The sequence below is a fragment of the Mugil cephalus genome, chromosome 9, assembly GCF_022458985.1.
Source record: "Mugil cephalus isolate CIBA_MC_2020 chromosome 9, CIBA_Mcephalus_1.1, whole genome shotgun sequence".
In the NCBI taxonomy this organism is placed as follows: Eukaryota; Metazoa; Chordata; class Actinopteri; order Mugiliformes; family Mugilidae; genus Mugil; species Mugil cephalus.
In genome coordinates this window covers 1,320,899-1,339,862 of record NC_061778.1, presented here as the reverse complement: position 1 = coordinate 1,339,862, position 18,964 = coordinate 1,320,899, and the positions used below count along the sequence as shown (strand labels likewise).

General features: G+C 42.6%; 1 protein-coding gene across 1 annotated transcript; it reads right to left on the bottom strand.

Annotated features, from left to right (window-relative positions):
- Positions 1-3,216: 3,216 nt before the first annotated feature.
- Positions 3,217-8,217, bottom strand: LOC125013784 (scavenger receptor cysteine-rich type 1 protein M130-like; the record flags this gene model as incomplete). Its single annotated transcript, XM_047594679.1, has 6 exons — positions 3,217-3,236; positions 3,438-3,743; positions 3,821-4,120; positions 4,652-4,903; positions 7,899-8,123; positions 8,205-8,217. Coding segments are annotated over 6 exons (1,116 nt in total), but the record flags the coding sequence as incomplete, so codon positions are not given.
- Between the last annotated feature and the right edge of the window lie 10,747 nt (positions 8,218-18,964).

The following is an 18,964-nucleotide window of genomic DNA, read 5'->3' as shown; positions in this document are numbered from 1 at the left end:
AAATAGGAGCTGCTGACATCACCTGTTCTCCAGCTGTATGAGCCCAACAAACCTCTGAGATTATCTGCTGACGCGTCATCCTATGGGTTGGGGGTGGTGATGTTACAAAAGACTGGAGAGACGTGGGCACCGGTTGTCTACACTTCAGTCACTGACGGCGCTATGCACAGCTGGAAAAATAAGCGCTTGCTCTGACTTGGGCCTGTGAGAGGTTGACTGACTTCCTCTGGTGAGCTTACTACGTGGGTGGGCTCTAGACTCGCTGCTCCCTTGAATGCAAAGGTTCAGGATGCGCCTGATGAGATACTCATACAAGATCTTACACACACCCGGTAAGAGTCTCACAGCAGCGGATATGTTGTCACATTCACCCCTTACAAGTGGTGCAACACAGGCTGACATAGGCCTGATGGAGGACCTATTATGACAGCGTTGTTGAAGGCCTCCCAGTGAGTGACAACTACATGGCTGAGCTGCGGGAGCAGGTGTGTGCAGATGGTGTTTGTGCTAAGGTAATGAAATACTGTCTGGAGGGTTGACCTGGCAAGAGCCAATTACCAACTCCAATTAGACATTACTGGAACGAAAGAGCAGTTGTAAGTGTATATGATGGACTTCTTCTGTATGGCACACGGTTAGTTATACCAGCTAATATGAGAATCAGTGTGCTGGAAAAGGTTCACAAGGGCCATCAGGGTAAAGTGATGGGATCGTGCAGGTCAGACAGTGTGGTGGCCTGGACTAAGTAGTCTGATAACAGAGAATGCTGTAAGGAGAGAATTAACACAAAAGAGCCTTTAATGCCTAACCAATTACCAGATAGGCCTTGGCAAAGAGTGGGCGCTGACCTGTTCTCCCTAAGAGACAGCACATTTCTGCTAGTGGTAGACTATTATTCTCATTTTGTTGAGACAGTTCAGCTCAGCCGAACCAGGTCCACAGATTGTTCACCTCAAATCAATGTTCACCAGACAGGTATCCCAGAGACTTTTATGAGTGACAATGGCCCACAGTTTTCAGGAGCGGCAATGAAAGCCTTTGCTGCAGACTGCGGGTTTGTCCATGTAACCAGCAGCCACAAGTTCCCCCAGAGTAACAGGGAACCAGAGCACACTGTCCAGACTATCAAAAACCTGCTCAAGAAGGCTTGTGATCCTTACCGTGCTTTACTGGCCTACAGGGCCATGCCTAGCTGCTCATGGGACTTCGCCTTCACACCCCATTGCCCACCTTTCCAGAGACCTTGAAACCAGCTCTCACGGACCTTCAAGCTCTCCGGTACAGGGTGAGAGAACAACGAGAAAAGGGGGCTAGATACTTCAATCTTAGACACAGAGCAAGGGATCTCCCAGAACTCTCACCTGGAGATTCTGTGTGGATCTCAAATGCAAAAACAGAAGAGACTGTGATATCTAAACATCCTTCACCACGATACTACCAGATCAGTGGACCACAAGGAGCACTCAGGAGGAACAGACTTCAGCGCATAACTGGCTGTGGGGGGAGAGACAGGCTGTCTGGAGGAAACTTGGAGCGTGCGAACAAGCTTAACACGTTCTTCAACAGGTTTAGCTCTTGGACCCCTGTCTCCTCTACCCCATCCCCCCACACCTCACCACTGCCTCCAACGATCTCGCACCTCAAGTCTCCTACTCCACCCCCTGCAGTGAGCCCTTTGGATCAGACCACCAATACACAACTCACTTCACTTCTCCCCCCAGACACAAGAAGTTCCCAAGAAGTCGTGTCCATCTGGCCTCAGCGATTACCGTCCAGTGGCCCTTACATCCCATGTGATGAAGGTGCTAGAGAGGTTGGTGCTGTCCTGCCTAAGGCCGCAGGCAAGATTGTCTTTAGACCCCCTACAATTTGTCTACCAGCCAAGTCTGGGGATGGATGAAACTGTCAACTATCTGCTGCAGCTCACTCACTCACACCTGGATGGTGGTGGAGGCTCAGTGAGAATCATTTTCTTTGATTTCTCCAGTGCCTTCAACACCATCCAGTCTTTGTTTCTGGGTGGGAAGCTGCGGTTGATGGGTGTTGGTGGATCCACTGTCTCCTGGATCACTGACTACCTGACTGAGGGGGGGGGGGGGGGGGGGGGAGGTGACCATTGACAACAGACTGAACTGGAGGACCAACAGAACAGCTGTGTACAAGAAGGCCTGCAGCAGACTCTACTTCTTGAGGACGCTGAGATCTTTCAACATGTGCGGTAGGATACTGGAGATCTTCTACCAGTCTGTTGTGGCCAGCACCCCTTTCTCTGCTGTGGTCTGCTGGGGGAACAGCAACAGACTGAATAAACTGATCAGGAAGGCTGGCTCTGTCATTGGCTGCGCACAGGAAACTTTTGAGGTGGTGGTGGTGGAGAGGAGGACACTTAACTGTTATCAGTCATGGATAACCCTGACCACCCTCCCCACCAGAGGATAGACAGACAACAGAGCTCGTTCTCCAAGAGACTCAGACAACTCCATTGTCTCACAGAATGCTACAGGAAATCATTCCTGCCCCAGGCCATACACCTGTCCAACTCCTCATCTGTATGTGACAGATAACACTCTGTACAGATAACTGTACATTATTTCAATTCACTTATAGTGATCCAACCAGAACTCTGTGTGTGAGCTGGACCCGAGCACCAGGCTCATCTACATTTTCATCAGATTAAAGAAGAGCACTGGCCCCATGCTGCAGGGTGTGAGGTGCGGATATCATATTTTGATAGTAAAAAATATTATCTGTATTTTGTATTACTTAAAATGTCTAAAATCAAAAAAGGGGAGGTGGAAAACATTGGTTAGTGGCTAATGAGTGTCCCGGTGGCGTCTCCCAGGTGTCTAAATCGGGCCTTAATGACCCTGAGCACTGACGTTGTCCATCGTGAGATGACTACAGCACTGTCCCGCACCCTGATGATTACAACAAGTTAAGCAAACTGCAACACAGGGGTTTGCTAAACTGAAGGAGAAACTTTTCACAGAGCAGAACGCAGGTGTCGACTACATAATAATAGATATGTTAACTTAAATCTCTTTAATGTTTATTTTAGAGGATGGTTTAAGAGTTTTCACTCAAATTTAAATCACTACTGTATGTTTGTTTTCAATGTCCAGTTTATTGTTGATGTCCTCCTCCTCCTCTTTCTTCTTACTGAGCTCCATTTTCAGACCTAATGACACGTGAGTGAACCGAGTGTGAAGAGTTGTGTCAGGTGGGGTCCACTACTCCTATGAAAAGGAAAATTAGCTCATTGCATGTGATGTAGATTCAAGCTTTTCAGCTCTTGTGGGCGTTGCATTTACAATATCTCATCTGAAACGTCAGATCACCCATATAATTGACCTGTTTTTTTGTCATCTGTACGTGATGAGCTGATGTGAACCAGACAGAAGAGAAATCAGCTAATTGTGTGACGAGTTCAGACTTACCTGAGCAGACCACCTCCATGCTCCAGTAGGATTCATCCAAACCAGCCAGTGTGACACAATCCCGCAGCGCAGATGCTGACTGGATGCAGGAGGACTTGATCCACCACACAGGTCTGTCCTCAAATTCATCAGTCATATTTGCAGACACTGCAGTCCCACAGCCCAGCCGTCTGCACACTGCAGCTGCAGAAACCTGGTTCCATATGAACTTCCAGTCCACCACAGGCCTCCACTCTCCCTTGTTTGTCATCTCCAGCTTACCAGCACAGAGGCTGGACTCTCCCACCAGCCTGAGAGAGTTTGGATCTGAGCAGAAAACAGGAAAAGAATTAGTAGAAGAAGAAAGCCAGCACGCTGCATGAAGGATGCAGCTCCTCCTCCACCTGAGCAGGTGAGTTGAACAGATCTGTCAGCTGAAGAGAGGGTTCTATCTGGAGCTGAGATGTTACAGGCCAGCAGAGCAGACTCTGTGCCTTCACACTCAAAGCCTTTTCTCCACACTGGACCTTCTGTGAAGAGCGCCCCCTGGAGGACTGAGGGAGGTCCACAGCCAAGCTCCCTGCAGACCACCTCCGCATCCTGCTGGTCAAAACCATCTTCACTCACTGAGGACCACGACCAGTCAGACTTCACCTCCAGTCTACCTGAACACAGGTTGGTCCCGTTCACCAGCCTCACTGAGTCTGTGCAGAACAAGGTGATGTTATTCATAACTTGAGCTCTGTACCAGAGGCTTCATCTACATGAAGAGTTTTACCTGAACAGGTGATCTCTATGACTGAAGTAGATCGTTTAAACAGAAGACAGTCTGATGACAATACATCACAGTCAGCTTTGATTCTCCATCGAAGTTCTAAAGAACTCGATCCACTCCTGATAGAGACTGGAGATCCACAGTCCAGCCGTTGACACACTCCAGCCGCTTCCCTCAGGTCCCAGTTATTCTCATCCACATACAACCAATCACTCAGCTGCCTCATCATTAGTTTACCGCTACACCTGCTGGCTCCTCCATCCAGCCTCACAAACTCTGGCTCTGAGGAGGAACACGAATGACTGAATATGGCCAGTATGAGATGTGACTTCATTAAAGCCCATCAGAAGGGATGAGGAGAAAGAGTGGAAAGAGGATGAGGAGGAATCTGAGGAGGAGATGGATACGAATGACAAAAGGGAAGAAGAGAAGGAGGAGGAAAAGTGGAAAGAGGAGCTACCTGAGCAGATGATAACAGCAGCTTCATGGTCAGACTCATTTCCTGGACACTGGAGCTTTTTGGACCCCAGTGGAGCCTCTCTGTGCAGTTCCCCAAATAAGGCTGAAGGGGGCCCACACCTAAGCTCCCTGCAGACCTCCTCTGCTTCCTGCCACTGGAAACCATCTTTACACACTGAGGACCACGACTGCTTGGACCTCACCTCCAGTCTGCCTGAACACCGGCTGGTCCCGTTCACCAGCCTCAATGATTCTGTGGAGAGAGAGGAGGAGAGAAGGAGCAACTCTCTGTGGAGCAGATCAAATGTGGACCGTTCCTTCGGGACACACCACTGACTCTAAAAAACATCTATGTAGTCAGAAGAGCAACATGGCCAGAGAGCAAACAAACAAAACTGATAGAAAACAACTGACGACATGAGGCCGGAAACAGAAACAGGCCTCGAGTTTGAGGAGAGAAGGAGAAAAGAAGAGATCACTAAAATGAGTGAAAGGCAGACGACTCTCATGAATCTTTTGGAAGAGGTAAAATCTCAGAATAAACAGAAAGACGAGAAAACTGCAGTGCTGGAAACCCGGGCGGCAGAACTTGAACAATACTGGAGGATCAACGACATCATAATCTCAGGTTTGGATATTAAACCTTGGTCCTACGCCCATGCAGTAACTCCACAACATGGAAGAGATGAAGTTACCGATACTAATCTTGTCAATTCAGTGGAGGGACACATGTCCAACTTTGTACATTCCCATGGAAGTATGATGATATCAACAACACAGAGGCATGTCATCTTCTTCAAAACTGACAAACTGGCTGTAATATTACAGTTTGCAAACAGAAAATCCAGAATTCTTCCATGGGATCCCTATTGAAATTATCAAGCATCAAAAAAAATATTTTTAAGTATGATAAACAACTGTAAACATCGGTTGAAGTAATGATTGACAGTGTTAAACTGGAAAGAGTTGATGAGAATACATTTTCACAGAATCGCACTGTTAAAAACAAGGTTGACTGCAAACAAATGTGTACATGAATGAACACTTGACTAAAAAGAACACAGACAACTGAGACACCAGAAGAAGATACATGCTACATGGACATCCAGTTGCAAGATCTTTATCCAGGGCAGGTTAAAGTCCTAGTCATCAGAAGCATGGAGGAGTTGGACAAGTTTCAGTGATGGCCTGTCATCCCACTTAGAGAATTCCTTTCTCTTCAAATGGTAGAAATCATGTTTTCATGGAGAGAAGTAATTTTCTTACATGGGATCAAGATCATTAAACATCAAATAAACTAAAAATATCTTTGGAAACTGTGAAGGAAATACTTCATTATTATAGTATGTTAAACATGTCTCTTTGGCCTAAACCTGTTTGTGATCCTTCCACAGTCAAAACAGGGTCTACATGGTTGACTGGATGGACTGACTGTCGCCACCGATGGTGATAACCGGTGGTTGACCTCTAAATTCTCATCTTATATATTCCTCCTGGAATGAGGGGCTGGTCACAATGGTTCTGGCTCTGAATGCATGAACAGCTCTTACCATTTCTCCTGATCAGTAAACCTTATTTCACTACAAGTCATCTGAGTCTTCTGTGTCATTTCCACCAACCTCATATGTCCACAACAAACTGGCGTCACGAACAGGATGTCAACAGAACAAGGACTGCTAAGTGCAAAATTTATTTCTTTTGCTACTGCCATGTCTGCGTTTGAAGAGAATCTATGAAAGTACTGTGTGGAAATGAGCGCTAGCTGGCTGCTCTCAACAGTTGGAGTGAAAGCGCGAGGAAGCCGCTGATGCCGTAAGCAGAGCGGGTTTCACCACCTGTAAGAAGTGGTTCGGACTCGACTGGGAGAAGCAGTGTGTGAACATTTCACCTTGAGAAGATGTTCTGGATGAATTTAAGTATTTATTCATGTTTTACAAGACCAGCTGTGTGATCCCAGTCCAGAGGGGCATCTCAGATAGTGATCTGAGTGATGCTTGCACAAAACAATTCACTAATAACTGGTTGTTAAAATATCCAAAATTAGTGGACTAGAATTGTGCTAAATTGTATTCATTTCAACATTACACATTACAATTTTTTTTTTCCCGTATGCAAACATGAATAATAAAATGACTGCAATTTGACACTTCAGAGAACTCATGATGCATTTGAAGCAAGGCTGATGGGCCCTTATGATAAACAACTGGAAACATCGGCTGAAGTAATGATTGACAGTGTTAAACTGGAAAGAGTTCATGAGAGTACATTTTTAGGGATAATCATTGACCACAACTTGAACTGGAAATCTCATCTTAAATATGTCAGGTCCAAACTTTCACACACAATGAAAACTTTATGTAGGACAAACATGCTCAATTCCAAATCACCATACTCACTGTATTGTACTGTTGTGCTGCCATATCTGACTTACTGTGCTGAAGTTTGGGCTAAACATCTAGAAGCTCACTTCTGTTTTGAAAGATTAATCACATTATTTTGTGTTATATACTGTTGTATTACATCAAATACAAATTATTATACAATTTCTTCCCATAATATAATGTCATTAAAACCGATTAATAACAGCACATTTCTGTAAATTTAAGCATTATTGTTCGTAATACAACATTTATTTACCATATTTCTAGGTGATTTAATTGTTTTAAAATGTGAAAATGTTTCTAATTAAATGTTAAAACAATCTGAAAATACGACAAAATCTTGTTAAAATTGCAAGTACAAACAGTATTTTAATTACGGAAAATAACTGTATTTTTTCCTAGAAAGTCATTTTCCGTTATTTTACGGTATTTTATGGCACCCCTGCTGCCAGAAATGTACCTTTTTTTTACGATTTTTTTTTTTACAGTGTACACTGTCCTACACTTGGGTCCACATCTCCACAAATCCCATGATACTTTAGTTTGTTTGATTTGATTTGGAGAAAAAGAAAACAAGGGTTCAGAATTTATAATCTATGCTTCAGCTGAAATGAACAACTAGTCTTGATTTATTTATTTCTTAATTTATTGTGTATGTTTGTTGTTAAGTGAAGATTCGTAATGCTGACCGACAAAATTACTTTCAGACGTTCATTCATCCATTCATTCATTCTTTGTCTCAAATGATGCCGCTGAATTAAGGAAGTGGTATCTCAAATGTAAGAAGCCACAATAAAACACAATGTGAGTTCACTACAGTAACAGAAAACAAGGAAACTGAAGCTTCACACAGTTAATGACACTGACCTGAACACGTGATGTGTAGACCGTAAACCTCATTTGAACCACCATGATTAAAATATCTTTGTAAAGACACAACAGAGCCACAGTTGAGCTTCCTGCACACTGCAGCGGCCTCCGTCTGGTCCCGGGGTTCTGAGTATTTATTTCTCCATCTTCCCTCATCATAAACCTCCACTAACCCAGAACAGTTGTGGCCTCCGTTCACCAGCCTGTAATCACCAGGAACTGCTGAACAGACACACAAAATATATCAGTGAATCAGAGGGATTTCCACAACGTTTCTCATCGTGTCATTTTCCCTCCATTTACCTGTGGAAGCATGTTTGTCTTCAGCCCAGAGCCCTGAGGAGAAAATCACAGGAGAAACATGAACACACTCAGTGAATCTACTGAGATGTTTGTCTTTCCACCGGCTCTTAGAGATGTTAATGCTCCTCACCCTGAAGGTGCATATGCAGAAAAATAAAGGAAACCATCAAACAGCTGCAGAAGTGTGGAAGGCAGAGAACTGACTGATGTCATAAAGGGTTAAGTCCAGAAGGAGGCAGTAGTGTAACACTAAGGAAGACAGTTGATGCTCAGCTAAGAAGAAGAGTGTTGCAGCAATGATCTGCTGCTGCTGCTGCTGTTCATGGGTCTGCACACCTAAAAAAAAAAAAATGAACTCAAGACAAATAGCCAAAGTGAATGAAGTGAAATGAAATGAAAAGGATTACAATTGAAATTCCAATAAAAATAATCAGAATTTCAGAAAAAAAATAAAGGGGAAAAAAAATCTAAATGTAAAAAAAAGTCACAATCCACGTGACAAAATGCCTTAATTCTGAGATTAAGATCAGAATTCTGACAACAAAAGTCAGAATTACGAGAAAAAAGAAATGTTCTGAGAAAAATGTTAAAGTTCACAGAAAGACTGCAGAATTCTAAAATTACACTCAGATTTTAGACAGAATTGGCAGAAGTCTGAGATCACTGTCACAATTCCCAAGAAAAATGAGAATTCCAAGATCTCAGTCAGAATTCTGAGTAAAAAGGAATCAGAATTTGATTAGAATTCTGACAACAAAAGACATAGTTCAGAGAAAAAAGAATTCCAAATTATGAAAAAGTGGATTCCAAAAAAAATCACCTGATCAAAGAAATACTTAGATTTATATTAACATTCTCAGAACAAAAGTCAGAATTCCAAATGAAAAGTCAGAATTTATTGGGTACACGAGGTGGACGAAATAACAGAAACACCTTTTAGTGATAGATTTACTGCAGGGTCGTTGTTCACAACATGAACAATTTTTCACTTTTCAAATAAAAAATGAATGAAATCGTGGGAAATATATTTGTAGCTTTTTCTCAGTCACCAGGTTAATCTGGTCGTGAAGAGATGCACCGTGAGATGCACCATGTAAACTTTACATTTAATCCTAAAGAAACAAGCTCCCTGCTTTTTATCTTAGTGCAAAGACAGACTGCTGCAGTTTGAGTCGATCCCAGGCCCATGGATTCAACACTGACACAATATGTTTGACAGAGTTTTAGCCTCAGCTTGCGAGTCTCCCAGATTCTCTCTGACTTGATCGTTGGATGCGACTTGTAAAAACCTCTGAGTCCTACCTGAGCTCCACACAGACAGAAACAGCATCAGCACTCGGTGACTCATGTCCTCACTGTGTCTTCTACAAAGAGTCGTCCTCATGTGTGTCACGTCTTTATCAGAACAGGAACCCTTCCTCTGAGGGACTTCCGCTGTTAATGTGGACGATTGTGCAAAACACTCGGGGCTATTTTTATTTCAACGTACAGCCACTTAAAAGGTTTTACACCCTTCAGAGTTTTCTACATTTCTCAATAAAAACGATTCAAAGCATCAGATTTACACACAAGTCCCGAAAGTAGACAAAGAGAACCCAATCAAACACATGAAACTCATCTATTAGACTTATGTATTATGTAAAAGGCCTCGTTTGAAAATCGTTTACACTCAGAAATATATAAATTATCTAAGCGTCGCTGTGCATGAGTCTTCGGATCAGATCGATGTGTGAGGAAACGTTGAAGCATCCTGAGGAGCCCTGCTCCTCTGATCAGATCAGCTCTTCCTCTCCATCTCTTCATCTGCAGCAACATCCTGTTTTAAACCCTCGATTGTGAATGGAGTTCATCTGATTCTACGTGTTGAGCAACACTATCATAGTTTGTGGTTTTACAGCTGTAGCCCTGTCAGTGAGGCCGTTGATTAGATTACTGCTGTGGTAATAAAAAAAGCCCCCTGAAAGGATGTCAGAAACAGATGATAGATTCATAATTACATACGTTCATTTGCCCAAGACCAGGTTCCTTCTCCACCTACTTCTCGCCCACTCATCTATACTGCTGCTGACCTTCACCGTCTCAATAACAACCACCGTCTCCCTGGTGCTGCTGCTACTGCAGCTTGCAAAGCTGGGATCCTTCGCCGTCGCCACTACATCCACCATGGCTCTGGTCTCTCTCTCAACCGACACTTCCCAGATGGTTCACCCATCCCCTCACATCCCCCTCCCGAACTCCCGCCCTTCCCACCTCCCACTGCTTTCTCCCCTGTCCTCCTACATCCTGGACGTCATGACTGCATCCAAGACTGGGAATTCATCCTTTGCATGGTGCTGTGACCGCAAACTCTCGTGGGACCGTGCGTACACGCAACATGGCAGCCTGCTGCTAGACACCTCTGATACACCTGAGCATACACAAACTTTTCATTTATTTCATCTTCTTTTTTTTCTTTTTTTCATTTCTCACGCAATAAACCAGATTATTAGACCTGGAAAACCTTGAGGCATACATTGACGATTGTTACAACCGACTCTGCAACATGGGACACTCTCAAAAAGCCAAAAAACCATACACACCCGACTCACCAGCTTCACCCATCTCTACGTCATCACCTTCATCACCGACACAACCGTGCTGCACCGGTTAAAGACATGCTAATATCTATTGACAATAAGCTCACCGGACTGGATGGCAGAGTGGCACTCATCGAAGTTCTCCACAAAGAATTTCAAAACCTGCGACATTGCCTGGAATACAGCCAACAACAGATCGACACACTCGCACATGAAAATAAATCACTTCAACAAGCCGCAACAATGATGTCTTCCCAACTTTCCTCCGTCACCTCCCAACTCGCTACAATCACCGCAGAAAATAAAATCATGAAAGAAACCATCCTGGACTTGCAGATGCACAGCATGAGGGACAATTTGATTTTTACCGGCATTCCAGAACCACACAGAAGCGAACCCGAAAAAACAATCAAGGAGTCCATGATTAAACAACTGCAACTTCCCACGGACACCGTCAACAACATCACCTTTCACCGCGTTCACCGTCTGGGACAAAAACACTCCAACACCACCCGACCCCGGCCCATCATCACAAAATTCAAGCACTTCAAACGAAAAGAACTGGTCCAACGACAAGGCAGACAACTCCAAGGAACGGACTACGGACTCAACAACCAGTATCCAACAGAACCACAGACGCAAGCAGCTATTCCCCATCCGCAAGCAGATGATGAAGGAGGGTAAGCGAGCAGTCATAACAATGGACAAACTTTACATTGATGGTCAACTATTCAAAGATAAGGACATAACCCCCTGGCTTTTCTAAATCTCACCCTCCATCACACAACCATAAAACTTTTCATCAGACTCTGCAGTTCCCCTCTCTCTCTCCCTCCACTTAAATGTTACACTTAAATAAAATAACCAGGGTCCACTTGTATTAAATATTACGCTAAAGTCTCACTGTACAGTACCTACCATATGCTTTTTCTCACATTTACTTTCAGGTTTCTTTTGTCTTGTTTTTTCTCCCCATGTGTTGTTTATTGTTATCGTTGCTGTCTTTTTCTCTCTTTCCTTTTTGTTTCTACACACACACATGCACACACACACGCTCACACACATTCACACGCTCATAGAGATGAATTTTAACAACTGTTTAAAAAATATATATATATAACCCATGTTACTATGTTGCCTCAGCTAAAGTTTGTTACTTGGAATATCCGTGGAATTGGTTCTCAGGCAAAGAAAAACTAAATATTTAACCAATTAATAGTGTTAAAAGCATATGTTTATTACAGGTAACTCATCTCTCCAAAACAGACTATAACAAGCTACTATCACCGCAATTTAACCAAGTATTCTCAGCCCACTACAATACAAAGCAAAGAGGAGTAGCTACATTGATACATAACCAAATCTCATTCATTCACAACTCCACTATTACTGACCCGGAAGGACGTTTCATCATAATAAATATTACAATCAATAACAAACCAGTAACAATTGGCAATATTTATGGTCCAAATTCTGATAACCCATCCTTTTTCAATAACTTCTTCTCCTCCATTATCGCCAACTCAAATAGTCCCATAATAACAGGAGGAGACTTTAACACAGTCATTAATCCATCAATAGACAGAAGTAACACCACATATAAACGAAACTAGCAATCCACAGACACAATAAAACAGTTCATGAGTGGTACTGGTCCTGGCGATGGTTGGCGTGTACAACCATCGACTACTTCCTTACTAGTAACTCAATAATCCCACATATCATAGATTCTCCATGCCATGCAGTTTGGTTTCAGATCCAAGCATTCCACTGAGATGGCTACTTGCTTCCTTATTGAGAAAATAAAAAAAATTCTCGATAAGGGTGGAGTTGTAGGGGCGGTGTTTTTGGACCTCAGGAAAGCTTTTGATACAGTAAATCACTCTGTTCTTCTAACCAAACTCTCAAAATTTAACTTCTCTCAAAACGCTGTGGGATGGATTGAATCATATCTGCATGATCGAACACAATCTGTATCTGTTAACAACTGCATATCTGACTCTCTTAGGCTAACCTCTGGAGTCCCTCAGGGATCAATATTAGGCCCCCTTTTATTTAGTCTTTATATTAATGATTTGCCCACTGTCTGTCCAGAAGCTGAATGCGTAATGTATGCAGACGATACGGTTTTCTTTGTTCATGGTCACACCAAAGACATTGTTGCTGCTCAACTCATCAAAGCAATGTCCTGTGTTACAAGTTGGTTGCAGGAGTGCTGTCTACAGCTAAATGTTTCTAAAACTGTAGGCATGTATTTCACTAAAACAAACAAAGTATCACTTGACCCCGACATACATGTTAATGGAGAAAAAATACAAATTGTCAACCAATATAAATATCTTGGGATAATAATCGATTCTGAGCTTTCCTTTAAAGCCCATATTGGCAAATTGTGTAAAAAAATCAAGTTAAACCTCGTTAATTTTCATGCAATTCGAAATGAAATGTCTACTGAAGCCGCAAAAATGTACTTGCATTCGATGATTTTCAGTCATTTCAACTACTGCCTAACTAGCTGGTCCCAGGCTGGTCAGAGCTCAAAAAAAACATTGGAAATCTTGTACAAACAAGCAATTAAAGTTATGGATAAAAAACCTAGGCACTATCATCACTGTGAAATTTTAAAAAAGTATAGTATTTTAAATTGGGACAGTCTTCACACATTTGCAGACCAAAAACTGACCTACAAAGTGCTCCATAAATTGGCTCCAGATCCTCTGGCAGAGTTCATCAGCCAAAGAAACAGCCTTGAGCGTGTCACTCGAGGCTCTGTCAGAGGTGACTGTTATATTCCTTTGCGCAGGAGCACTTTCAGTAAGTCGGCCTGGTCAGTAAGGAGTGCAAGTGTGTGGAACTCAATACCTGAGGAGATTAAACTGCTCACGACATACAAGGGCTTTACAAAAAAACTGAAAACGTGGCTTATCAACACCTATAGCTGCCAACACTAAAATATGTTGTGATGCTCTGATGTTTTGATGTTATGATAAAATGTTGTGTTGTATTTTGATTGTTTTTTTTTGTTTGTTTTTTTTTAATTATACAGTAAGTGTTGTTTATGTATCTGTATTATATTGTACATGTATTGTATGCTTATTGCCTTTTTTACATCAAGGCCAGGGGACTACAGATGAAAACTAGCCTTCTGGCTAATTCTGGCTTTTTTAACCATGGGTAATCATGTGTTCTATGAAATTGCACTGTCCCTTTCTTAAATAAACAGTAAATTCATCCTATAACCATCAGTGACCACGCACCAGTAACATTCACATGGCAGAGACTCAGTCTACCTAAATCTAGCCCCAGATGGCGCTTCAACACATCGCTCCTCAGTAATCCAGATTTCGACAAGCTCATTAAAAAGGAGTGGGCATCCTTCCTAGAAATAAATGATTCCCCAAAGTCATCTCCATCACTTCTGTGGGAAACAGGTAAAGCAGTCTTAAGAGGTATCATCATTTCATTTTCTACTCACAACAAAAAGAAGGAACAGAAAGAAGAAACTCAACTGGAACAAAAAATCACACACCTTGACAATATTATTATGAATAATCCAGCAGAAGATATACAGAATGAGCTCAGGAAATACAAATCACAATTAAATGATATAATAAATAAGAAAACCAAATACGTACACTGACTCCGACAAGAACAATTTCACCATAGCAACAAATCTGGAAAATTCTTAGCAAACTTAATCAGAGCAAACAAAGAAAAAACGTCCATCCCCCACATCAAGGACTCAGCAGGGAAGTCAACACAAGCACCACAATAATCAATAATAATAATCAATAAAATCTTTAAAGACCTTTATATCAAACTATATTCATCTGAAATAAACCCTGCTCAAGACCAGGTCAACTCTTTTTTTAATGATATCACTATACCACAACTTTCTCCCGATCAATCTACCATACTTAAAGATCCATTGACTACAGAAGAATTATTCCATGTTCTCGAACTCATGCCTAACAACAAATCACCTGGACCTGATGGCTTCCCTGCTGAGTTCTATAAGCACTTCTGGCCCATTCTCGCCCCACTCTTCCCAAGACTTATTACTGAAATAAAACAAACCGCAAAATTGCCACCAACAATGAATACAGCCATAATTTCAGTGATTCTCAAACCAAAGACCCATTCCTACCCTCAAGCTACCGTCCAATCTCTCTCATAAACGCCAACATCAAAATTATCACCAAAGCACTTGCATACAGACTAGAAAAAGTAATGCCATCCATAATCAATCCAGACCAGACCGGTTTCATTAAAGGCAGACACTCCTCCAACAACACACGCAGACTCTACAACATAATTGACTACTCCTCCAAGCACCATGTACAAACTATCATTACCACACTAGATGCAGAAAAGGCATTTGACAGGGTTAACTGGTCATTTCTCATATCAACTATGAATAAATTTGACTTTGGGGAATCATTTATTAACTGGATAAAAATTCTATATACAGCAGCTTCAGCCACTGTTATCACCAATGGACTAACTTCACAACCTTTCACACTTCACAGGAGGACTAGGCAAGGATGCCCACTCTCTCCCTTCCTGTTTACAATATTCATTGAACCAATAGCCACAGCTATACGCCAAAATTCCAACATCAAGGGAATTCAGTCACAGAACATACGCCACAAAATCAGCCTTTATGCAGATGATATCTTACTTTTCTTACAAAACCCCCACACATCCCTTCAAGAGACAATAAAAACCATTGAATCATTTTCTTACATCTCTGAATACTGAATTAACTGGCAAAAATCCTCAGTTCTCCCACTATACAGCAACAGCGGGGGTATGGCAACCCAGACACTTTCCATTCCTATATGCACAAATCACATCACATATCTGGGTATTAACATTTCCCCCAGGCTGTCAGAGTTGTAGTCTAAATTACACACCATTACTGAAATCAGTATCAGACAGTCTCCTCTGCTGGATGAACTTACCACCTTCATTATTAGGCCGTATAGCACTGATTAAAATGACAACACTTCCCAAAATAACTTATCTATTCACAATGATTCCGTCTCAACCTGGCACATCATGGTTTAAATCACTAGATTAGATTATAACAAAATTCTACTGGAAAAATAAAACACCAAGAATCAAACTCACAACTTTACAGAAACCAAAGACACACGGAGGACTTTCAGCACCAAACTTTTATAATTACTACCTGGCAAACCAACTACAATACATTCTAAAACGGATCAACCTTCATCAATCAGACAGCACTTGTTAGACATAGAACAGGCAACTTGCAATTACATCACTATCTCAGATCTCCCATTCCTCAGTCAGACGATCAAACAGCATCAATGTTTTAGATTGTTAACAATTTCTGCAGCTCTGACAGCCTGGTGGAAATTCCACAAAATCACAAACTTGTCATTGGCACCTTCCAAATTCACACCACTCTGGAACAATCCCGACTTTCTCAGTAATAAAAAAATCACTCCACCTTCCCATATGGTCACAAAAAGACATAACACACTTAGAACACATAATACATAACAACACACTGGCCCCGTTTCCTCACTTGGTCCAGGAGTACAGCATCAGGAGCAAGCAGTTTCTGGAATACCTTCAACTCAGATCATCAATTCAAGCAAAATACAATATCAGAACCATTAACTTAGATTTACCCCCACCAATTTTGAACCTGATTAACATCCATACAAAAAAGAAAGTCCTTTCATGAATATATCAAATCTTTTTACAATCTGACACAACTCTATCCATACCTACATCAAAGTGGGAAAAAGATCTGGCAATTGCTCCTGATGCTGACTTCTGGAACCACATCTGCAGAAACATTTACTCCATGTCTAGAAATCCAAATCTACAACTTATACAATATAAAATACTTCAAAGGATTCACTACACAGGACAGAAACTGGCAAAAATGGGATCCACATCAGAAACCTGCACAAACTGCATGCAAAATAAACCAGACACTTACCTTCACACATTCTGGCACTGCACACCTGTCGAACAACTCTGGAGCGAGGTCACCGAATCACTTTCTGTTTTCTTTGAGTTGCCATATCCCCCTGTCTCCCTCCCTCTACTTACTTGGTGACATCTCTGCGTCAAACCTGACAAACTCAAACAATAAACTCCTACTGGTTGCCCTAACCATCGCCAATAAAACTATCGTCATGAACTGGAAGTCCAAACACAACATAAACATAGCTCACTGGAAAAATCTCTTATCCGACTACATCTCAATGGAAGACTTCAATCAACAGCTTGCAAAGGAATCTCTTTCTATTTGGTCACCACTCATTTTCTCACACACGAGCGGGGGACAGGGGCTGGAGGGTGTGGGGACCCTCAGGCTGGTTCCCAGGGAGTCAGCAGGGGCCCGAGACACCACATTAAAATAATTAAAAATAGACTGAATAAACAAATCAAACAAATCCTTCCTCCTCCCCTCCACTATCTCTCACTATCCTTCACTTTTAGTAACTATCATCACTATAATTATTAATTGTTAAGTATATGTCTGTTGGTTTTGTTTGTTTTATTTATTATCATTATTACTTTCTTTTTTTAATACTTATTAATGGAAGCATTGTTTTACTTCATATGTTCATTATATATCCTTACTATAATATAAATTACTATGTGATAATTATTATTATTTCTGTATTATTGTATTAACTGGTAAACATACAAATTATGATAGGTCTCACACGCACATTTGCGCGCACGCACGCACACAAATACACATTGTTCATATCTTTGTTGTTCATATTTGTATTGTATGTACTGTATTTAAAAAATAAATAAATAACTAACTGCATCCAAGACAACCACCTGCTCCCTTGACCCCCTCCTGACGGCCCTAACCAAGCTCTGCCTCTCTGTCCTCCTCCCTCACCTTACCACCCTCTTCAACCAGTATTTGTCCCTTGGTCACTTTCCCACTCTCTACAAACTTGCCTCCATCACCCCATCCTCAAAAAGCCCACCCTGGAGCCAGCCAACCTCTCCAACTACCACCCTATCTCAAACCTTCCATTCCTCTCCAAAACCCTAGAATGCATCTTCAACGCCCCTACACACCCATCTCTAGTCTAACAACCCCTTACGAACCCCTCCAGTCTGGATTCTGCCCACTTCACAGCACCAAAACTTGTCAAAGTCATTAATGATCTCCTCACCTCTGCAGATCCCGGTGCCCTCAACATCCTGTTACGTCTCGACCTCAGTGCAGCCTTTGACACTGTGAACCACTCCATCCTCCTTCGAAGGTTCCACCATCTCGGTGTTGAGGGCACAGCACTCGACTGGCTCAACTCCTACCTCACCAACAGGCAACAGTTCGTCTCCCTCTCTGGCCACACTTCCTCCCTCTCTCCAGTCAAGCAGGGTGTCCCTCAAGGTTCAGTCCTCGGACCCCTCCTCTTCATCTGCTACCTCTTCCTTTGGTCACATCATCCGCAAACTCAACCTGGACTTCCACTGTTACGCCGATGACACTCAGATCTACACCTCAATCATCACTCCCTCCGCCCTGGCACGCAGTCTCTGTGTTATCCTGGACCCCACCCTCTCCTTTGATCCTCATGTCCGCTCCATTGTCAAGACCTCCTACTTCCACCTCCGCCGCATCGCAAAAAATCATATACTGATTTTCCCTCCAAAGACTCCAACTGGTCCAAAACTCTGCTGCCCGCCTCCTTACCTATACCCGGTCCCGCCAACCCATCACTCCTATTCTTCACTCTCTCCACTGGCTCCCCATTAAACAGTGTATCAATTTCAAGATACTCCTCCTCACCTTCAAAGCCCTCTACCATCTGGCTCCCCCTCACCTGTCTGACCTCCTTATCCCCCACCGCCGCACCCGTGCCCTCCGATCCTCTTCCTCTCCCTCACTGACAGCACCAACATCCAAGCTCAAATCCTTTGGCGACAGAGCCTTCTCCTGAACAGCACCCCGACTCTGGAATTCTCTTCCCCAACCGGTCCGCGACTCACCTTCACTCCTCACATTCAAGTCCCGTTTGAAAACATACCTCCTCTCCCAAGCCTATGACCTCCCCTACCCTTAACCGGTGTCTTGTCCTTTTTGTTAGTACCTATCCCCCCAGAACTGGTAAATCATGAGTAAATCATGTGTGTCTGCAACCAGAGAGAGATTCACAAATGAGCCCT